Below are 24,666 nucleotides of genomic sequence, written 5' to 3'. Positions count from 1 at the left end.
AAACATAATATGCTGAAAATGTTGCTTTTTTCTTCCATCTTAAGTATTAAAATGGCTACACAAAAATTCACCAGTTTTGTTAAGTTTTTTTTTTAATGTATACTGTTATGACAGGTGTCACAAGAAAATCTAACAAAACTGTTTCGAATGAGGTTAAAGACAGCTAAGCGCTACTAGAGCCGTCTTACGGGAAAAAACGAATGAACCTTTTGGCCAACCCAGTATCTTAAACTGTTGCTTCCAAACACTTTGAGGACCTTTAACTCTATTGCTTCTTCCCAACTACTGTGCTTTTTTGGACCAATATGTTAGTTATGTCCTTTTTGTTTACTGTACAAATGAGACAATAATACAATCTTATATACAAGTTTGCTTACATTCATATTTATGTTTACCAATTTCTTAGCCCTCCACTTCTCTTTCATTAGACCGTCCTTCTAAAATCATTTTTCATTTTCCTGAAATAAATATTTAGAGGTTCCTTTAAGTTCAGATCTGGTTGTGGTAAGCTCTGTCAATTTGTGTTTGTAAGAATCTCATTATTTTTTAGCCTCATACTTCAAAAGTAGCCTCATACTTCAAAAGTAATTTTTCTGTGTGTACAATTTTAATTATTATCTCTTAAAAAATATGTCCTCCTGTTACTATTGTTACTTCTTAGATGTCTGCTCTAATTATCTTTTTTTTTCCTTTTTGAGGATGGGGAATAGGTGATTTGTGTTTTTTCCCTCCGATTTCTTTTTTTTTTAATTTTTATTTAATGTTATATACTTTATTTTTTAAAGTTTCTGGGTTTGTGTTTCTTCTTATTTTTCTTCATAAAGGTAGAGCTTTCTATATTGGTAGATTCATGTTTTTAATGTTAATACTTACATTTTTTCATTTCTAAATGCTCTATACAATGTTTTATAAACAGTTTTTCGTAGTCTTTTTGCCTCATCATTTTAAATAGTCTTTTGTCATTTTCCTATTTTTATGATTTCCTTTTATTTCTTCAAACATTTCATGTATAGCAATCTTATCAGTATCTGATAGTTCTAATATCCAAATACCATTGGGGTTTATTTTTATTGTTTGTAATGTTTGCTTGTGGTTGTTTGTCCTTTGGGTGTTTGGGAAATCTATGGTTGTGAGCTCATATGTGTATGCTCTTAAAAAAAAAATAGATATCATTGAGACTCTTCCTCAAAGAAGGTTGCATTTCCTTTTGCTGGGAGACAGGTGGTTCTGCTGACCCAAGTCTACTTCAGCTTCTTCTAAGTTTCTCACTTTAATTAGCTTTTCTCTTTGCTGCTGGCCCAAGAGTTAGTCTCCACATCAAATACAGCCCTTGTTTTTATCATTTGTAATCATTTGATATAATTTTTAAAAATCTCACAGATATCCGTTAAATTTCACAAAATCTTTATCTTTACCATTGTATCTTGTATTCCTATACCTTTATTTGTTTATTTGTTTATTGAAACTAAGGTACTGGAAGGTTAAATCAGTTGTTCCTTTGCAGTTAGCATGTTAGCATAAGGAATTGAGAATATGAACAGAGCACCATGCTCCTAGTATCTGTTCAAAAGTAGTTCATTTCTTTTAATTTTGTTCTGAGGTGAATAATTTTGGCTCTTCTTGACTTCATGATAAATATTTTGATGGCCAAATTTGGTCCCTAGGGTGCAGAATTGGTAACTTATATTCTTTTTACGAAACTGTAGGAACTAGTCCAGGCTAGTGAGCGATTAAAAAACCAATCCAAAGAGCTGAAAGACGCACACTGTCAGAGGAAACTGGCCATGCAGGAATTCATGGAGATCAATGAGCGGCTAACAGAATTGCACACCCAAAAACAGAAACTTGCTCGCCATGTCCGAGATAAGGAAGAAGAGGTGGACCTGGTGATGCAAAAAGTTGAAAGCTTAAGGCAAGAACTGCGCAGAACAGAAAGAGCCAAAAAAGAGGTTAGTAGTCAGGCAAATTTGTAGTGCCCATGGGGTAGTGATTAAAGCTGCTTTTTCAGACTAGTGAAATAATATATATTTCATTCTTTAATTTTTGAAAAGAGTTTTTTTTTTTTAGTTTGGTAATAATATTTAATATGAATTTCAACATTTGAGTTATCTATCTATTGCAAGGTAAATTCCCATGGGGAGACATTTTATTGGAGAAACAATTATAACCATGAAATCTGCTTTTATCATTTTATTTTAAAGCTGGAAGTTCGTACAGAAGCTGTAGCTGCTGAAGCATCTAAAGACAGGAAATTGCGCGAACAGAGCGAGCACTATTCTAAGCAACTGCAAAATGAATTAGAGGGACTGAAGGTATCGTTTGATTTCATATTTATGAAGTTGAATTAATTTCTCCTCTTTCTGCTTAACAGGACTATGTTATGTTCTCTTTTTGGTGTAGAGTAAAAACTAGCTATCCTTCAAACATAGTATTCTTATTTCTCATTCTTATCAATAGGAAGCTGGTATAGACTTCTTAATCATGCTGTAAGGAAAGGGAAGGCGGCTGTATTTAGTGGGGAGAAGAAATCTTTCAGGAAGGAGTTAAAATATTTATGAAGGGGGCTTCCCTGGTGGCGCAGTGTTTGAGAGTCCGCCTGCCGATGCAGGGGACACGGGTTCGTGCCCGGTCCGGGAAGATCCCACATGCCGCGGAGCGGCTGGGCCCGTGAGCCATGGCCGCTGAGCCTGCACGTCCGGAGCCTGTGCTCCGCAACAGGAGAGGCCACAACAGTGAGAGGCTGGAGTACCGCAAAAAAAAAAAAAAAATTATGAAGGGCTGCATACCTTGACAAGATATATTGGTAATCTCATGGGAGGCAGGGTTAGATGTCCAGATCCTCTGTCTTGTTAAGTGACTTAGGAGAGGCTCAGAGGTAGCTTTGCAGATACTTCTGTTAAGTGGGATGAGATGATAATTGGCCTGGATTTAAACATCTCAGCAGAAGTGCTTAGCAAGGGAAATCTTTGTGCCAGCTCTAGAGTTGGACTATCTGCTTTTAAAGCCCAACCTCATCAGTTACCAGCTGTGTATCGCTGGACAAAACATTTAATCTCTTTGGACCTTAATTTCTCATTTGTAAAACCCTATCTCATTGTTTTCATGTAAGGAGTACATATACATGTATGTAAGCTGCCACATCATAAGTGGTCAGTAACTATTAGCTATAGTAATAATATTATATATGTCAAAAGTGAGAGAATTAGGATTAATTGACTTCATATTTCTATAACACTAAATTATAATCTGAATATGATGTCTGCCTTTTCTTGACTCTACCCTTTGCATATCCCAATTCCTCTGCATTGTCTGCCAGCCACCACCTCCACACACTCCTTGCGTGCCTAGTCTAGTATCTTATTCATCCAGCAAATATAAGAATGAAGTTGAATGTCATCTCAGGAAGTCTAAATATTCCTTATTCTCTGCTGCTATAGAATTTTGTTAATAACTTTACAATATCTCTTATTATAATTATTTATTCACAAAATGTCTCCCCACCTAAACTGTGACTTAGCTTATTGAAAACATAGACTGGTATATTATTTGTTTTGTTTTGATTGACCATGATTGCACAGTCTTGGTTAGCTTTCCAAAATAGTTATGTTTCTTCGATAAATAACCTATGCTTCTAGAGCAGGATTAGTGTGTAGAAGTCATTACATTACCGTCTCAAATAACTTTCAGTCAGGGACTACGTTGTTTCCAGCACTATCTTAGGTGATTTTGGTAAGCACAAGAATCACAAAGTGCAAACTGGAGGAAATCTTAGAGATTATTTGCATTTGAGGAAAGCGAAACTCAGATGAGTTTAGGATTTTATAGTCTTAAATGATAGAGTACAGTTTAAACCCAGGTTTTCTAATTCTTAGTACCGTTCTGTCCACTAGTTTTATTTTTATTTTTTTCTGTAACAAACACTGCTCATTGAAAACTCTGAGTCACATGTATTTACCTGCATATCAGACACTCATAATCTCTTGTGTCATTTACAGATTTGGGAAATTTGGGATAATAGTAAAACTACCCAATAAATTAGTTAATGCATTTAAAATGCTTAGCCCATGGCCTGGCACAAAGTAAAGGCTCAATAACTGTTAGCTATTATTATTATCATACTACCATTTCTTTAAGATATTTTCTAAAAGTGGAATTTCTTGATTTAAAGGTATACACATGTAAATTTTGAAACTTATTTTGGCCCCTTTAAAAGGTTGTAGGAATCTTTACTTCATTAAGAATACTCTTCAATAGAATTGAAGAGAAAAAAAGTTCTTGAATAAAAGTTAGAAACTTTAATACCCCACTTCCAAAAATGGATAGAACATATAGACAGAAGATAAATAAGCATATAGATGTCTTGATCAACAGTATAACCAACTAGAACTAGCAGATACATATATAAAACCCTCCACCCAACAACAGCAGAATACATATTCTTCTCAAGTGCAATTGATACATTCTCCAGGATAGACCAGATGTTAGGCCACAAAATAAATCTCAATAAATGTAAAAAGATTGAGATCACACAAAGTATCCACTCCAATCACAATGGAATGAAGCTAGAAATCAATAGCATAAGGAAAACTGGAATGTTAAAAAAATATGTGGAAATGAAATAAGACACTCTTAACCAACCAGTGGGTCAATGAAGAAATCACAAGGGAAATTAGAAAATACCTAACTTTATATCTTACAGAACTAGAAAAAGAAGAGCAAAGGAAACAAAGCTAGCAGATGGAAGGAAATAATAAGGATTAGAGTGGTGTTCAATAAAATGAGAACAGAATAATAATAATAAAGGGAATGAAACCAAAGTTCATTCTTTGAGAGATCAACAAAATTGACAAACCTTTAGCTAGACTGACAGAGAGAGGGAGGAAGGGAGGAAACAAATAACATCAGAAATGAAAGTGGATATTAATACCTATCATCAGAAAGCAAAAGGATTATAAGAGAATGCTATGAACAACTCTATGCCAACAAAGTAAATAATCTAGATGAAATGGACAGATCGAGAAGCACACAAATTACCTAAATGCAAGACAAAATAGAAAGTCTCAACAGACTTACAACAGGCAAAGAGATTGAATTGGTAATAAGAAACCTCCTGACAAAGAAAAGCCCAGGACCACATAGCTTCACTAGTGAACTGAACCAAACTTTTAAGGAAGAATTAACACCAATTCTTCTTAAACTCTTCCACAGAATACAAGAATAGGGAACACTTCCTAACTCATTCCATAGGCCAGCATTGCCATAATACCAAAGCCATATGAATAATATCACAAGAAAAGAAAATTACAGACCAGTATTCCTAACGAATATAGACGTATGAATTCTCAACAAAACACCAGCAAACCAAATCCAAAGCCATATTAAAAGGATTATAAACCATGGCAAAGTGGGGTCTATCCCAGGAATGCAAGGGTGGTTGAATGTAAGAAAATAAATCAATTTAATACATCACATTGAAAGAACCAAAGGGAGGGGGGAACTGCATGATCATCTTAATTGATGCACATAAGTCATTTCACAAAATTCAACATCCTTTCATGATAAAAACTCTCAGAAAACTAGGAATAGAAGGGAATATACTCAACATGATCAAAGACATTTATGAAAAACCCATAGCTAACATCATACTCAATGGTGAATGACTGAAAATTTTTTCCCTGAGTTTAGGAATGAGACAAGGATGCCCATTTTCACCACTGCAATTAACATTATGCTGGCGGTTCTAGCCAGAGGAATTAGATAAGAAAAGGAAATAGAAGGCATCCAAACTGGAAAAGAAGAAGTAAAACTATCTCTATTTGCAGATCACAGGATCCTATATTTAATAACTCCAAAGAATACTACCAGTTTCCAATCTAGTATATAAGAACTTCAGAAGTCACCACTTTGTTCTAACAAGAAGTAAAAAGCTGAACAAATTGAAAAATCAACAACTCTTCTTAGGTCTGTAAGGGAAGTAATATCACAGAACCAACTGCTGTCCTCCAAACTGGAGAGAGTGACAGGCAAATAAAGAGAATCACAGCTTATGAGATCAGGAACCCTTGTAGGAAATCAGTACCAGTGTAGGGAGACCTGAACTGTTATTGAAAAATTGCTAGAGGCTCAGTGCGGACAAGTTTGAGAGATAAAAACTCCAGGGGAGCCTCGTCATTGGGGAGCCCTGACAGTTTCATCAGTTTTACATCCTGGAGCGCTACGAGGTTTTCACAGTGAATATCAGAGAAAAATCCCCTTGTACTAACAATAGGGGTAACAATTTTGAATGTGCCAGAGTATTCTGTTCTTCTTAACAAGGTCTATCTTCAGGAGAAACTCTTCAACCAGAATCTAACTTGCTGGGATTTTATCAGACCTAACTGACTTGAGGGAAGGGAAATATTCAGCCCCAGCCCACTCTAGTCACCCTGTCAAAACAGGTAAGTGGGGGAGAAAAACTGACAAGGTTGTCTTAAGTTCACAGTCCAGAAGCACAGGCTCAGTAACATACTGATATCCAATCTTAGGACTATAGAACGCTTCCCCTCCCACCACAGCTTGCAACCACATTACTAATAGCCTATTTACAGCAGTTCCTTTTACCCAGTACATCATGTTCACCTATCAACAAAAAATTACAAGGCATACTGAAAGACAAAAAACACAGAATAGAGCAAACATCACAACCAGACTCAGGGATGTTGAAATTATCAGGCCAGGAATTGAAAACAACTGTGATTGATATGCTAAGGACTTTAATGAAAAAGTAAAGAGCATGGAAAAATAAATGGGCAATGTAAGCAGAGAGATGTAAATTCTAAGAAAGAACCAAAAAGAAATGCTAGACATGAAACATATTGTAACAGAATGAAGAATGCCCTTTATGAGCTTATTAGTACACTGGATACAGCTGAAGAAAGAATCTCTGAGCTTGAGGATATCAAGATAGGACTGCCAAAACTGAAAAGCAAAGAGAAAAAAGTGAAAAAACAGAAAAGAATATCCAAGTATTGTGGAACATTTACAAAAGTTGTACCATACGTATAATGGGAACACTAAAAGGTGAACAGAGAAAGGAACAGAAGAACCATTTGGAACAATAATGACTGAAAATTTCCCCCAAATTAATGTCAGACACTAAACCACAGATTCAGGAAGCTCAAAGAACACCAAACAGGGTAAATACCCAAAAAATTACACCTAGACATGCCATTTTCAAATTATAGATAAAGATAAAAATCCTGAAAGCAGTCAGAGATAAAAAAATACCTTATCTCTAGAAAATATAAGGTAAGAATTACATTTGACTTTTGCTCTTCATGCAAACAAGAAGAGAGTGGAGTGAAATATTTAAAGTGTTGAGAAAAAAAAACCTACCCACCTAGAATTTTGTACTTTGAGAAATTATCTTTCAAAAGTGAAGGAGAAATAAAGACTTCCTGAGACAAAGATTTCAGGGAATTTGTTTCAAGTAAACCTGCCATGCAAGAAATGTTAAAAGAAGTTCTCCAGAGAGAAGGAAAATGATATAGGTCAGAAACTCAGATCTACATAAAGAAAGAAAAAGCATCAGAGAAGGAATACATGAAGGTAAAATAAATAAAAGCTTTTATTTTTCTTATTCTTAATCTAATAGATGAAATGTTCAAAATAATAGCAACAATGTATTCAATTATATATACTTATATACATGCTTATGTCTGATTACATGTATATATAAATATGCTTATGTGTGCTTATGTGTAACTGAAATGAATGACAGCAATTATACAAGGGATAGGAGGCAGGAATTAGGATTATTTCATTTTATGGTACTTGCACTATCCATGAAGTGGTAGAGTGTTATTTGAAACTGGACTTGGATTGGTTATAAATGCAGATTGCAAACTGTAGAATGGCCACTTAAAAAAGGAGTTCAACTGATATGCTCAGAATGGGGAGAAAATTGAATCATATAAAATGCTTAATTAAAACCACAAAAGACAGGGACTTCCCTGGCAGTTCTGTGGTTGAGACTCTGTGCTTCAAATGCAGGGGACATGTGTTCAATCCCTGGTCAGGGACTGAGATCCCGCATGCCACATGGCGTGGCCAAAAACAAGGGAAAAAAAAACCCAGCAAAAGACAGTAAAGGTATGGAAGACAAAAATAGATACAAAGAAAGGAGCAATAAATAGAAAGCAGTAGCAAATACAATAGATATTAATCAAAAAACATCAACAATCATTTAGAATGTCAATGGTCTAAGTATACCAATTACAAAACAGATTATGTCAGATTGGATCAAAAAACAGTATCTAACTATATGTTGTCTAAAAAGTCCACTTTAGGTATAGAGGCACATATAGTTTTTCCTCAGTATCCATGGGGCATTGGTTCCATGCCCTCTTCACACCCCATGGATACCAAAATCTGCACATGCTCAATTCCCTTATATAAAATGGTGTAGTACAGTCAGCCCTCTGTATCCATGGATGCAGAATTCGTGGATACAGAGGCCAAGTGTCTAGATTAAGAGTACAGGCATACCTTGTTTTATTGTGCTTTGCTATATTGTACTTTGCAGATATTACAAATTGAAGGTTTGTGGCACCCTGCATCGAGCAAGTCTGTCAGCACCATTTTTCCAATAGCGTTTGCTCACTTCATGATTTTATGTCACATTTTGGTAATTCTCACAGTATTTCAAATTTCTTCATTATTATATTTGTTGTGGTGATCTGTGATTATTGATCTTTGATGTTACTATTGCAAGAAGATTGCAACTCGCTAAAGGCTCAGATGATGGTTAGCATTTTTAGCAATAAAGTATTTTTAAAATTAAGGTGTGTACATTTTTTTAGACATAACACTATTCCACACTTAATAAACTAGAGTATAGTGTGAATACAACTTTTATGTGCACTGGGAAATCAAAAAATTCATGTGATGCACTTTATTGCAATATTCACCTTTTTGCAGTAGTCTGGAACTGAACCCACAATATCCCCAAGGTATGCCTGTAAGTGGATGGAGAAAGATATACCATGATAACACTAATCAAAAGAAAGTGGAAGTAGCTATATTAATTTCAGACAGCATGGAATTTGGAGTAAGGAAAGTTTTTGGAAATAAAGAAGGGCATTGCTATTCACCAAGAAGATGTAGCATACTTAATGTGTATGTGTGTAACAACATAGCATCAAAATGCATGAGGCAAAACCCGACAGAAGTGCAGAGAAAAAGAGATGAATTCACTGTCATAGTTGGGAACTTCAGCACCCCTCTATCAGAAATGGACAGATCCAGCAGGCAAAAAAATCAGTAAGGACATAGTTGAACTCAACATCCATCATCAATCAAGTGGATGTAAGGACATCTATATACTGCTTCACCCAACAACAGCAGAATACACATTCTTCTCAAGCTTACATGGAACGTCCACCAAGACAGACCACATTCTGGGCCATAAAACAAACCTTAAGAAATCCTTAACAAATTTAAAAGAACAGGAATCATACATTATCTGCTCTCAGACCACAATGGAATTAGACTAGATGTCAGTAACAAAAAGATAGCTGGAAAATTCCAAAATACTTGGAATTAAGGCACCACCCTTATAAAAAACACATGAGCCAAAGAAAATATCTCATGAGAAACTTAAAAATATTTTGAACTAAATGAAAATGAAAACACAAATTGTCAAAATTTGTCAGATACAGTGAAAGCAGTGCTTAGAGGGAAACTTGTGACATTGAATGCATATATTAGGAAAGAAGAAAGATCTAAGATTAATCGTCTTAGCTTCCACCTTAGGATACTAGAAAGAGGAGAGCAAATTAAATCTAAAGTAATCAGAAGAAAAATAATAAAAATTAGAGCAGAAATCCATCAAATTGAAAACAGGAAACCAATAGAGAAAAATCATTGAAACCAAAGCTTATTCTTTAAAAAGGTCAATGAAATCGATAAGCCTCTATCCAGGCTAATTAAGAAAAAAAGGGGTCCCTTATCTATTTTTGAGAGAAATCATATTAACAAGTTTTCTAGTATGAAACTATTCTTACATTCTGGGAATCAGTTGCTCATATAAATAACTGAATTTCAATACAGCAATGGATTTCAAATGTTAACATTTTATTAACAATTTTTGCTGTTAAATGTATCAATATATTGAGATGAGTCTGGTTTTATTATTTGGTGTTTTGATCAGGTTTTGTTTCAGGGTTATCTTAATTTTATATAAAGTAGAGTAAAGCTTGCTTTTTTTCTCTGTGCTCATAGAAATAAACTCTTCCTTGAAATCTGAAAAAATTCTCTTGTAACACATCCTTTGTTATTACATAGTAGCTTCTCAGTGCTTTATTTTATTGTTGATTTGAGACAATTTGGTCACTTATATTTTTCCAGTAAAAATGTCTTTCAAACAGATTTTCAAACTTACAAGTTTGAATACCTTATATAAATTTAATAATTCCCTTGGAAACTTGAAAAGAAGGGGAATTACCTATCAATATAGTTTATATTATTTCATATATTTATAATTACCTTCACACTATAATTCTTTAAAATTTTTCTTCTCTTTTCTGTGGTAAATATTTTTGCACAGAATATGCTTAATCTGTGTTCTGCCTGCTGTACTCTCTGCTATATCTTTAAACCTTTGATTGTAAAATAAAACACAAATACAAAGAAAAAAAGAAAAGAGAGACAGGACACTACTAGTATCAGAAATGAAAGAACATCAGTATGCAACCCATGTACATGAAAAGGCTAATAAAGGAATACTATGAACAATTCTTTGCCTACAAATTTGATAACCTAGATGAAATGGACCAATTCCTTCAAAGACACAGCTCCCATAACTAACCAAGGAGAAATAAATAATCTGAAATGGCTCTGTCTGTTAAAGAAATTGAATCAATAATTAATAATCTTCCAGAACAGAAAGCACCAGGCCCAGATGTATTCAGTGGTGAATTCTACCAGACATTTAAGGAAGAAATCATGACAGTTCTCTACAGTTGCTTTCAGAAGATAGAAATAGAAGAAATACTTCTTAACTCATTCTATGATGCAAGAATTATGCTAATACCAAAACCAAAGACATTACAAGAAAAGAATGCTACAGACCAATGTAGAAAGCCTCATAGACATAGGTGCAAAAGTCCTCAAAAAATATTAACAAATTGAATCCAACAATATATAAAAAGAATTATACACCACAACCAAATGGAATTTCATCCCATGTACACAAGGCTGGTTCCGCATTTGAAAGTGAATTAATGTAATGTATCACTGATGTGATAAAAATCACATGATCGGGCTTCCCTGGTGGCGCAGTGGTTGAGAGTCCACCTGCCGATGCAGGGGACATGGGTTCATGCCCCAGTCCGGGAAGATCCCACATGCCACGGAGTGGCTAGGCCTGTGAGCCATGGCCACTGAGCCTGCGCGTCTGGAGTTTGTACTCCGCAATGGGAGAGGCCACAACAGTGAGAGGTTCGTGTACAGCAAAAAAAAAAAAAAAATCACATGATCATATCAGTAGATACAGAAAAAGCATCTGACAAACTCTAATACTCATTCATGATAAAAACTCAGTAAACTAGGAATAGAGGGGAACTTCCTCAACTTGATAAATAATACCTATCAAAAAACCTAAAGTAACATCATACTTAATGACAAGAATTTTGACGCTTTTTCATTAAGATCAAGAACAAAGCAAGGATTCTTCCTCTCACTACTCCTTTTCAACATCATGCTGTATGTCTTAGCTAATGCAATAAGACAAGAAAACAAAAAAAATATACAGATTGGGAAAGATGACATAAAACTGTCTTGGTTAGCAGATGATATGATTGTCTATGTAGAGAATCAAAAAAATTAACAAAAAGACTCCTGGAACTAGTAAGGCATTTATAGCAAGGTTGCAGGTACAAGATTAATACACAAAAGTCGGTCACTTTCTTATATACCAACCATGAATAAGTGGAATTTGAAATTTAAAACTCAGTACTATTAACATTAGCACCCACAAAAATGAAATAGTGAAGTATAAATATGCCAAAATATGCATAAGACCTGTACGGGGGAAACTATAAAACTCTGATGAAAGAAATCAAAGAAGAACTAAATAAATGGAGAGATATTCCACGTTCATGGATAGGAAGACTCCGTATTAGGTGTCTTATAAGATGTCAGTTCTTCCCATCTTCAACTACAGATTTTTTTTTTGTGGTACGTGGGCCTCTCACTGTTGTGGCCTCTCATGTTGCGGAGCACAGGCTCCAGACGCGCAGGCTCAGCGACCATGGCTCACGGGCCCAGCTGCTCCGCGGCATGTGGGATCTTCCTGGACCGGGGCACGAACCCATGTCCCCTTCATCGGCAGGCGGACTCTCAACCACTGTGCCACCAGGGAAGCCCCTTCAACTACAGATTTAATGCAGTACAAGTCAGAATTGCAGCAACTTCTTTTGTGGGTATCAACAAACTAAGCCTAAATTTTATATGGAGAGGCAAAGACCCAGAATAGCTAACACAATAGTGAAGGAAAAAAAACATACCTGGAATACTGACTTCAAGACTTATATAAAACTGCAGTAATCAAGACAGTATGGTATTGGCAAGAGACTATACAGATAAATCATCTTTGACAAAAAAGCAAAGGCAATATAATGGAGCAAAGATGTACTTTTTAACAAATAGAAGAACTAGACATCAATGCAAAAAGAAAATTGAATCTAGACACAGCACTTACACCCTTCACAAAAATTAATTCAAAATGGATCACAGACCTAGACGTAAAACACAAAACTATTAACACTCCTAGACAATAACGTAGGAGAAACCTAGATAATCTTTGGTATGGTGATGACTTTTTACTTTCAGCACCAAAGGCACAATCCATGAAATAAAGAATTACTATGCTAGATCTCACTGAAATTGAAGTCTTCTGGACTGTGAAAGTCACGGCCAAGAATGAAAAGACGAGGCACAGACTGCAGGAAAATGCAGACATATCTGATACAAAACTGTTATCCAAATATTCAAAGAATTCTTAAAACTCAGTAAGAAAACAAACAACCGCAGGGTTGCATGATCAACATATAGTAATTAGTTGTGTTCCTATGTCAGCAATGAACAATCCACAATGAAATTAAGAAAGCAATTATAGTTACAATAGCATCTAAAAGAATGCCTTGGAATAAAATTAACCAAGAATGTTGTGCACTGAAAATTATAAAACATTGCTGAAAGAAATTAAAGGATACCTAAAATAAAGAAAAGATATCCCATGTTTATGAATAGGAAGACTTAGTATTGTTCAGATGTAGTTTTACCAAAAGTGATGTACAGGTTCAATTCGACCCCTATTATCAACAGCCCCTTTTGCAGAAATGGAAAATATGAGCCTCAAATTCATGTGGAATTGCCCCAGATAGCCAAAAAACTTGAAAAAGAAGGCCAAAGTTAGAAGACCCAAACTTCCCAATTTCAAAACTTATTACAAAATCACAGCAATAAAAAGAATATGACACTGGCATAAGAATATAGACCACTGGAATAGAATTAAGAGTCCAGAAATAAACTCATGTATCTATAGCCACAATTGATTTTTGACATAGGTACTAAATCTGTTCAGTATGGAAAGAATAGTTCCTTCAACTCATGTGCCAGACAGCTGGATTTCTGCATGCAAACAAATGAATTTGGACCCCTACCTTACACCATATTAAAAAATTAACTCAAAATGGATCAACAACTTACATATAAGAGCTACAACCATAAAACTCTTAGAAGAAAACATTGGGGTAAATCTTCATGACCTTGGGTTTGGAAGTAGATTCTTAAGTCACAGAAAGCATAAGCAACAAAACAAAAAATGGACAAATTAGACTTCATCAAAATAAAAACTTACTTGTATTGCATCAAAGGATATTTTTAAGAAAATGAAAAGATAACCTAAAGAATGGAAGAAACCATTTGTAAATCAAATATCTGATAAGGATTTGATATCCAGAATTTATAACGAACTCCTACAACTTAACAGAAAGATAAACTGCCCAATCAAAACATGGGCAATAACTTGCATAAACATTTCTCCAAAGAAGATATACTAGTAGCCAATAAGCACATGAAAAGATGTTCAACATCATTAATTATTAGGGAAATGGAGTTAAAACCACAAGATACCACTTCATACCTACTAAGGTGGCTAAAATTAAAAACAAAAACAAAATAAGTGATCGCAAGAATATGAAAACAATTGGTGATTCCTCAATAAAAGTGAATGTAGAATTACCGTATGACCGAGTAATTCAACTCCTAGTTAATATACCCAAAAGAATTGGAAGCAGAGAGTTCAAACAGACTCTTGTACACCAGTGTTCATTAAAACATTAGTAAAACAGCCAAAAAGGTATAAACAACCCAAGTGTTCATCAACAGATAAAGGAACAAAATGTGGCAAGTACATATAATGGAATATTATTCAACCATAAATGGGGTGAAGTTCTGATATATCCTGCAACATGGATGAATATTGAGAACATTACGCTAAGTGAAAGAAGCTAGACAAAAGGGGACAAATACTATATGATTCAACTTATATGAAATATCTAGAATAGACAAATTCATTGAGATGGAAAGTGGAATAGAGATTACCAGGGGCAGTGTAGAGGGGATAATGGGGTGCTTGTTCCTTAATGGTTACAGAATTCTCTTTGAGAAGATGAAAAAGTTTTAGAAGTTACAGTGTTGATGGTTGCACAACATTGTGAATGTAATACCACTGAACTGTACATTTAAAATGGTTAAAATGACAATTTTTTGTTATATATGTTTTACCACTTTAAAATAATTAATGTAGTATACCAAAAACTATTGAATTGTTCACTTTAAATGGGTCAATAGTATGGTGTGTGAATTATATCTTAGTAAAGCTGTTTTTTTGGTTAATATTTTGTTTTTTAAACATTAATACAGCTATCATTTCTTGTCTGGATAAATATGTAATGTTCTGTGTGGTTTTCCTGGGTTTTTCTCCCCCCTAGTTGAAAAAAAATTTGTTCTTCATATTGTAGTCAGAATAGTATTTTTAAAGTCTTTTAGTTTTGTGCGTAAAATCCTTTCATGGTACCACTTTGCTTTTCAGAAGAGGCTCAAACTTTGTTAACATAGCTTTTACCTTATGAGGTCCTTGCTGTTGGAGATTTTAACTTACTATTTGGGTTTCCCTGCTCATACATCAGGTTTTCTCTAGTATCTAGACTTTTGTACATGTTGCCAGCAATATTCTATGCTCAGGTCTCAATTTAGATATAACTTCCTGTGGGTATCTTTCCTTCTATGGTTCTTCCTTCCACTGGGCCCTCTCCTCCCTGTTAGATATACCTCCCCTCTCCCCTATTGACTTTACTTGAGAAAGGCTGTTTTTTAAAAGAAGTACTTTCCAATTGTTGCAGTCATATACCACAGGAGTTTTTTTACCCTGTTGTATTAGTTTGCTAGAGCAGTTGTTACAAATACCCACAAACTGGCTGGCTTAAAAAACAGGAATTTATTGTCTCAATTATGGCAGTAGAAATCTGAAATCAAGGTGTTTGCAGAGTTGGCTTCTGATGGTTTGCTGGCAGTGTTTAGCGCTCCTTGGTTTGTAGATGTATCACCCTGATTTCTGCTTTAATCTTCATATGATGTTCTCAATGTGTGTGTGATTCTGAGTCTAAATTTCTTCTGTTTATAAGGATACAGTCCTATTGGATTAGGGCCTACACTGATGACCTCATTTTAAGTTGATTACCTCTGTGAAGACCCTATTTTCATTTTCTTTTTTTTCAGGCTTTTTGAAGTACAAATGACAATTTAAAATTTATGTATTTAAGGTGTAAAACCTGATATTTAGATATATGTATAATCGTGAAATGTTTCCCACAATCAAGCTAATTAACGTGTCTATCACCTCAGTTACCTCCTTCCTTCTGCCTTCCCTCTCTCCCTCCCTCCCTTCCTCCCTTCCTCCCTTCCTTTTTTTTTTGGCTAAGAATATTTAAGATCCACTCTCTTAGCAAATTTCCAGTATGCAGTACAGTATTGTTAACTGTAGTTATCCTGCTTTACATTAGATCTCTAGAATTTATTTATCCTACATATCTGAAACTTGTGCCTTTTGACCAACATTTCCCCATTTCCCCTACCCCCTCAGCCCTTCGCAACCACTGTTCTACTCTCTGCTTCTAAGAGTTTGACTTTTTTAGATTCCACACATAAGTCAGATCATGCAGTATTTAAAGCCCTAGTTCTAACTATGGTCACATTCTGAGGTACTGGTGTTTAGTGCTTCAACATATGAATTTTGGAGGGACACAATTCAACCCTTAACCCTTATATTTCACTTGAGAGTGTGATGTAAGCTTTTTCTCTGATTATTTTGTGATTGTCACAAACATAATTTTAATGATTATAGAAGAATATCCACTTAGCCAGTTTCCTACTGTTAAATACACTTGGCCCTTCATATCCACTGTTTCCACGTCTACAGATACAGAGAGCCCATTGTTTGGGGTGGTGTGGGGGAGAAAATTCCAAAAGGCAAAATTTGAACTTGCCATGCCCTAGCAACTTTTACATAGCATTTGTAGATAATTTAAAGAATTTGAGAGTATGTTATATGCGAATACTACTCCATTTTATATATGGGACTTGAGCGATCGTAGATTTTGGTAATGGAGGGTGGACAGACCTGGAACCAATCCCCCCAAGCTGACTGTATTTATTTTTCACTTTTGCAGTATAATAATTGCCATGGACCCTTTTATGCACTTCTTTTAGAACAGATACCTGGAAATGAAGTGGTCAGATCATTTTTAAGGCACTTGATACATGCCACAAATTTTTGCAAGTATGAGAGGCATTTCTTGCTTTCTTAGTAGATCTTTTATTAATCATATTTTCTTTTTGTGAATTATCTCTTTAAGTCATTTGCCCATTTAATTTTGTAGTCTTAATGTTTTTCTTATCACTTCTTATAAACTCTTTGCATAGTAAAAATTGTACTGTTTATCTTCTCTGCAACTGTTTTACCAATTTATCATTTGCCCTTTAATTTTGGTCTTCTTTCTTTTTCAAATTATAGATGATTTGTTTTTATTTTCCTCAATAGTTCTTCTATTGCTTCGAAGCTTGGCTTGTCCTTCTTTTTTCAGAGTTTGCTAAATATGTAATTCTGCTTTTTCCTGGATGTTTCTATTGGGTTTAAAGATATTTAGTTCTAATCCGTTTGGAATTTGTTTTGCTAAATGGTATGATGTGAGAATCATTTTTTTCTTTAATTGCTAGTTTGTGGTTTCAATTCCATTAATTAATCACTGCTTTCCTCAGTGATTGACAGTATCTCACATATTGAATTAAATTATTTTGGGGTGGAGATCTATTACACTGATTACTTTATTAAAGATTTATAGTAGGGACTTCCCTGGTGGCACAATGGTTAAGAATCCGCCTGCCAGCGTAGGGAACACAGGTTTGATCCCTGGTCTGGGAAGATCCCACATGCTGTGGAGCAACTAAGCCTGTGCACCACAACTACTGAGCCTGCGCTCTAGAGCTCATGAGCCATAACTACCGAGCCCATGTGCCACAACTAGTGAAGCCCGTGTGCCTAGAGCCTGTGCTCCACAACAAGAGAAGCCACTGCAATGAGAAGCACGCACACCGCAATGAAGTGTAACCCCTGCTTGCTGCAACTAGAGAAAGCCTGCATGCAGCAACGAAGACTCAAGGCAGCCAAAAATAAATAAATAAAAATAAATAAATTTATAAAAGAAAAACAGTCTGCCTGCCAATGCAGGGGACATGGGTTTGATCCTTGGTCTGGGAAGATCCCACATGCCACGGAGCAACTAAGCCCGTGCACCACAACTACTGAGCCCGTGCACCACAACTACTGAGCCCACGCGCCACAACTACTGAAGCCCACGTGCTCTAGGGCCCGCGTGCCGCAACTACTGAGGCTGTGTACTGCAACTACTGAAGCCCACGCGCCTAGAGTCTGTTCTCTGCAACAAGAGAAGCCACTGCAATGAGAAGGCTGCACACCGCAATGAAGAGTAGCCCCCACTCCCTGCAACTAGAGAAAGGCTGCGTGCAGCAACAAAGACCCAAAGCAGACAAAAAATTAAAAAAAAAATTTATAGTATATGTTAACATATGAAAAGAACATTGCCCTCTCTCCTTCTTTACTCTTTGTGCTTTTTCAGGATTTTCTTTGGTATTTTTACCAGTTTATTTTTGCCTGTGTGCTAGAACATTTGTCTCCATCTCTCACCCAGTATTACCTCCCACATTAAAAATTTTTTAATTAAATTTACAGGGAAGATAATTTAAGAAACATTGAATATATATACATTCAATCTTCTCTTTCAAGTACTTGGTATTTTTCTATATTGTCGTCTTTAAATCTTTTATAAAGACTTGTAGTTTTTTCATATAATTCAAACAAATTATTCACTGTTGTTATTACTTGTGTGTGTACTAGTTGCTGGTGATTTTTGTTGGATCTATTAAAAAGAAATGAAAATTTTTTATTATTAACAATGAAAATTTTTACTATTATTGCTTATTCTACTGTCTAGAAGTACTGTGTGATTTATATTTATCTAATATGCAGTTGTTTTACCCAGCTTTATCAATTCCAACACTTTACAGTGGATTTATTTGCATTTTCTGAGTGAACAGTTACATTACGTGAAAATGATCATGATTTTCAACTATTCATGTTTTGTAACTATTTCACATGTTACTTAGAATATCTAAAATCTAATATTAAATAAGAGAGATAATGGAAGACATCCTTTTTGTTGTTATTATTCCTGGATGTATCTGGTGTTTCACTAGAAAGTATTATTTTGTCTGATAGCTTGAAAGAGGTTATTTCTTAAGAGAATTACTGAACTCTTTTTTTTTTTTGTGGGACTTGGGGTAGTATTTTGGAATTGGTGTTAGATTTTATCCAATACTTTTGGGCAGGGGTACTTACAGAGATTATCACATGGAGTTACTTTAATTTTTGCACAGTTATTAATGTTTGCTAATATTAAATTACCTTCAATACCTGTAATAAAACTTATTGTTTTGCAGTAGATTGTTCTTTTTTACCTATGGCTTAATTTTGTTTCTCAGCATTTTATTTGGCTTTTTTACGTTCTTATCAATTAGTGACATGAGTCTATAACTTTTTTTGGTGGTATCTTTGTGAGGTTTTGATTTCAAGGTAATTTTTGCTTGAAACTTCTAGTATATCTACTGCTATCCCAACAGAAAAACTATACTAAAGTGAGCAGCAAACTAAGAGTGTTCTTTAGGTGATTAGAAAAATGAAAGAGTAATACGATAAGTGGTTAGTGCTGCAGATGTTGATTTAGGCACCCTTTTCATGGAGTTGCATGAGAGCAAGAACATGACTTGACATGGCTCTTCCCAGTTTCCGCCAAGCTTTCCATGTCAGGCTGACTCAGAAACCACTGGAAAATCTGGGTCCTGCATATGGTAGGCACTTCATAAGCAGTTTTGAGTAAATGGTTAACATTACAGTGACTATCCCAGAAACATTTCTCGGGCCCACGTTGATGCCTTTTTTTTTTTTTTTTTTTTAAATTATAGACCTCAAATGTGAAGCTAGCATAGTTTTCTTTGGACTTTAAATCAAGGACGGTTACCAGTTTTCCTGCCCTTAATACTGACTTCAAAAAAAGATACAGTGTCCTCCAGATCTTGATTCCTTGTTGTCACTAAATATAAGCTTATAGGTTCTTTGGGTTTTAAAAGTTTTGTTGTGGATCACCTGGGAAAATAGCATGTAACAAAGTAATAGAAAAATTACTCAAGAAAAAGCTCAGGAAATCTTATAGTCATAACCTTTGTATGCTTCTGTTTACCTTAGCTACTACCTGGAAGAACCTTTGGACATTACACTTTCCTTTCTCACTGATACCAAGAGTATATTTCAACCTCATTTCTAAAAAGATGTCTTTCAATCAAATTTCCCCTTCTTAAAGCCCTACCTAAACGTGAAGAGCTGTATCATGTTTTTCTAGAATAGATACAAAGATGTTAGATTCGACCTTTGTCATTTCTCCCTGGACCACTGCAGAAGCCTTCTTTCTCCCTTTTCTTTTTGTGCATTCTAGCTCTACCACTCCTCCCTCAATTTAATCTTTTAAAGACACAAATGTATTTATAACCTTTTATTAGCTCCACATCAGAAATAGGATGCAGTTAGATTTTTCCTTCACTCCATACACCAACAATATTATATGTAAATTAGATATTTAAATGTAAAACAAATAATTATATAAGTACCAGCAGAAAATACAGATAAATATTTAATCTTGGTGTGAAGAAGACTGTAAAATACAGCAATAAAGGAATACACACTTAGAAAAATATTGGCAACATATGGCAGGCAAAAGGTTAATAGCCTGAATAAAGAAAGTATTATTTTTATGTAATAATATACAAAAATAATATTCAGTTATATGAACAGTTCTTTATATTGTAGAAAGAGTTATTAGTTGATATTTTATTATTCTTACAGATTAATCTTTTATTATTACTTCTATAGCAAAAACAAATTAGTTACTCACCAGGAGTATGCAGCATAGAACATCAGCAAGAAATAACCAAACTAAAGACTGATTTGGAAAAGAAAAGTATCTTTTATGAAGAAGAATTGTCCAAGAGAGAAGGAATACATGCAAATGAAATTAAAAATCTGAAGAAAGAACTACATGATTCAGAAGGCCAGCAACTTGCTCTCAACAAAGAAATTCTGATTTTGAAAGACAAATTGGAAAAAAACAGGAGAGAGAGGTAAGAATCACGTTATTTACTCCTCTAATAATTATTTATTGAATACCTGTTCGGTGTTAAGGACTGGAGATACATAGGCAATAAACATATTCCAGTCCTCAAGAAGACCAAAGTCAAGATTGGTAAATAGAAAATTATATTACAGCATCATAGGAAAGCAAATTGGATAAGTATAGGAACACCCGTAGAAGAGGCACAAAAGATAACTTTGGTGTATCTAGGTTTTGTGGACAAAATTATTTCTGAGTTAAGACCAAAGATATAAGAAATATATAGCTGTGGAAGAGTGTCCAGGCAAAGGTTAGCAGAATTTGCCAAGATCTAGAGGAAAAGGGTAGCATGGCACATTCAGAAAATGAAGGCTGTTCATTATGGTGGAAGCTTAAAAAGGAAGATGAGTGGTGAGAAATGAGACTAGAAAGGAAAATAGTCGTAAGACCATTGAAGGAAAATTACATGATTATATCAATATTTATATTTTTGAAAGACCACTCTTGCTACTGTTTAGAGAATGGATTGGAAGGAGCAGACTGCAGATCGTAATCTAGCTGTGAGAGATGAGGTGGCTGGACCTTAGATATGATAGTGAAGATGGAGAGAAGTTTATGGATTCAGAAGGTCTACCGAGAAGACAGAACCTGGATGACATGATAACCAGATATGAGAAATTAGAAGCAGGAGAAATTATCAGTGATACTCAAGTTTCTAGGTTTTAGGTAACTGAATGTATGTTATTGTCATTCTCAACTTATATTGGAAGCCTAAGTTTAATTCAGTTTGGTCTGTTCATTCAGCAGAACTTTTTAGAACCTGCTATGTGAAAGCACTGCTGTAGGCCCTGGAGGCATAACAGTGAACAGATAAAAATTCTCTCTCCTTATGGAGCTTTCCTTTAATTATGGTGAAAGACTATAAGCAAAATATAAATGAAATAAGTAAAATACAGAATATATAGGTAATGATATAGGATAGGTAATATATAGGTAGTGATAAATTCTAAGAACAAAAAATAAGGCAGTGGATGGGGGCTATGAAGCATTAAGGGGGAAAATTAAATTTTATATATATATATATATATATATATATGAATGAAATAACCAGGGAAAATTATACTGAGAAGGTGATTTCTCAGTAAGGACTGAAGAAAGTGGGGGAGATAGCTATACAGATGTGTGAGAAGAACATTTTACATGAGGAACAAGAAGTCTGTTAAAAAAAATAATGGGAAGACAAAACTATGGAGATAGTAAAAAGATCAGTGGTTGCAAGGATTGGGAGGAGGGTGGGATGAATAGGCAGGGTACAGAGGATTTCTAGGGCAGTGAAACTACTCTGTATGAAGCTGTGATGGGGGTATATGTCATTATACAACCTAATGTAAATTGCGACGTTTTAGTGATAATGATGTGTCAAATGTAGATTCATCAGTAGTAACAAACACACCACTCTGAGTAGTATATGGGCAATCTCTGTATTTTCCTCTCAGTATTGCTATGCACCTAAAACCTTTCTAAAAAATAAAGTCTGTTAAAATAATAATACTAAAAAAGAGGCCAATGTGGATGAAGCAGAGTTAAGGGGAAAGAATAGTGAGAGGTACGTATGAGAGGTAATGGGGGCCAGACCATGTAAGGCTTTGTAAGTCATGTTCAGTGACTTACAATTTTTTACTCTCAGTAAAACCATGGCGGGGAAGCATTGCAGGATTTTGAGTGGAAAATGGACAAATATTGACTTGTGTTTTAACAGGATTATTCTGACTACTAGATTAAGAAAAGTCTGAACTAGATAAGAGAAAGAGCAGTGAAACCATTGAGAAGGCTATTGCAATCATCCAGGCAAAAGATAATGGTGGATTGGGCCTAGGGTGGTGGCAGAATTGGCTGTGAAAAATGTTCGAATTCCAATTTCTTTAAAAGGTAAAAATAATGATATTTGCTGATAGACTAGATATGGGGTAAGAAAGAAAGAGGGGAAATCAAGGATGGTGCTACAGTTTTGGGCCTTAGCAATTAGGAGAATATAGTTACCATTTAGAGAGGAAAACCACAGAAGAAGCATTTTGGGGATGGGAATATCAGGAGCTCATTTTAAACAAATTCTGTTTGAGGTGCTTTTTAGGCATCCAGGTGGAAATGTCAAGCAGGTCATCATACAGACTAGTCTAGATTTCAGGGCTAGAGGTAAAATCCTGGGAGTAGTTATCATTCACATGATATTTAAAGGGGTGAGACTACATGAGATCACTTAGTGAATGAATATAGATGGAAAAGAAGTCCTAGGACTGCAACCTGGAGCACTCCAATCTTTAGAAGTTTGGAAATGAGGAAGAAACAGCAAAGTGGAGAGGGAAAGAGCAGTAAGAATGATAGGAAGATGACCAGGCAAATTTGGTGTGCAAATTTGGTGTCCAAATTTGGTGTTATGATGAATGTGTATCAAATCTGTCTACATGTTAAATTAGATGAGGTCTAAATCAAATAAGATGAGGACCATGTAATTGATAGTTGAGTTTAACAATATGAATGTCATTGGTGACTTTGATAAGAACAATTTCAGTGGAACAGTAGTGGGCAGAAACCCCATAATGGATCCAAAGACTTGAAGGAGAGCAATTGTAAGAGCAAGCAGATAATAAAAGCAACGAGATAATAACCGGAGGAGAAATTTGTCTCAAAAATAACACCATGCTTGTAATCTGATAGAAAGTACCAGTAGATGATTCAGGACAGAGAGGAGAAAAGTGTACTTGAGCAGGCGCATAAGCAAAGAGCAACCTTAGCTATGTTTTTCTCCTGTAGTAAGAGAAGAATAAGCAGAGTGTATGATCACAGGGGAAGGTACGTGGGGTGTTGGGAACTTGTTTTTCTGTTGTTATGGTTGGGCATGTTGAATTTGAGGTGCTTGGGAGACAACTTTGGGGAGATATCAAGTCAGCAATTTGAAGCCCAGAAAAGCTTCAGATGTAGATTCAGAGTTTGTCAGCATAATGGATGATAATTGAAATAGGTGGCATAATAGATGGGATAGCTCAGGGAAAATGTGTAAAAAAAAAAAAGTTGAGCACCTGTGACAGAATACCTGGGAGCATTGGCATTTACATGGAGGAAAGAGGGGTTGGGGGGCTCACAAATACAGCTGAAAACTCTAAATGTAGGCTGAAAATCAAGAAAGTGGGTATCACTGAAGCCAAGGGAGGACAGCATTTCAAGAGGGAGGGAATGGACAACACTGTCAAGGGTAGCCAGTAGATTGGATATAATAACAGTTGGGACAATAATGAGTTTGCGGACAACAGTTTTTTTGAGGTGGTGGCAGTAGAAGTCAGATTTTGGCACAGGGAGGAAAATTTAGGCAGTGAGGAAGTGGATACGGCAAACTCTCAAGATTTCAAGGTGGTTGCCAGTGAACGGGAAGACAAGGAAAGTGGAAAATGAAGTGTGACGTAGAGTTTAGGGGAGAGTTTGTTTATTTCATTTCAGTATGAGAGAGACTTAAGTTTTGTTTAACGCTAATAGGAAAAAACAAAAATGGTTGTATATAGAAATTTTACTCAATTTATTCATATACTTATTTTTCTGAAAGGATGCTTCTTTGTAATTTTTCATATTTTTTTCATTGTTGTTTGGAGTTGCTTCTGAATCAAGAAAGATTCCTGGGCTTCCCTGGTGGTGCAGTGGTTGAGAGTCCGCCTGCCGATGCAGGGGACACGGGTTCGTGCCCCGGTCCGGGAAGATTCCACGTGCCGCGGAGTGGCTGGGCCCGTGAGCCATGGCCGCTGAGCCTGTGCGTCCGGAGCCTGTGCTCTGCAACGGG

The 24,666-nt window shown here is 35.4% G+C and overlaps 1 protein-coding gene across 19 annotated transcripts in view; it reads left to right on the top strand.

The window, feature by feature from the left end:
* The window catches only part of CDC42BPA (CDC42 binding protein kinase alpha), a 325,266-nt gene that overhangs the window by 210,241 nt on the left and 90,359 nt on the right, over positions 1-24,666 (top strand). For 17 of the 19 annotated variants that reach the window (XM_060305121.2, XM_060304916.2, XM_060304641.2 and 14 more), the window contains 3 exons: positions 1,707-1,949; positions 2,202-2,312; positions 20,603-20,850. In XM_060305121.2, coding sequence (XP_060161104.1) covers positions 1,707-1,949; positions 2,202-2,312; positions 20,603-20,850 — 602 coding nt within the window. The remainder of the gene's footprint in view (positions 1-1,706; positions 1,950-2,201; positions 2,313-20,602; positions 20,851-24,666) is intronic. The other 2 variants (XM_030868499.3, XM_060304871.2) reach the window with 1 other exon arrangement.

This window comes from Globicephala melas, chromosome 1 (assembly GCF_963455315.2).
Source record: "Globicephala melas chromosome 1, mGloMel1.2, whole genome shotgun sequence".
NCBI lineage: Eukaryota > Metazoa > Chordata > Mammalia > Artiodactyla > Delphinidae > Globicephala > Globicephala melas.
Note: the sequence above shows the minus strand (reverse complement) of the source record. Positions and strands in the feature narration are given on the sequence as shown.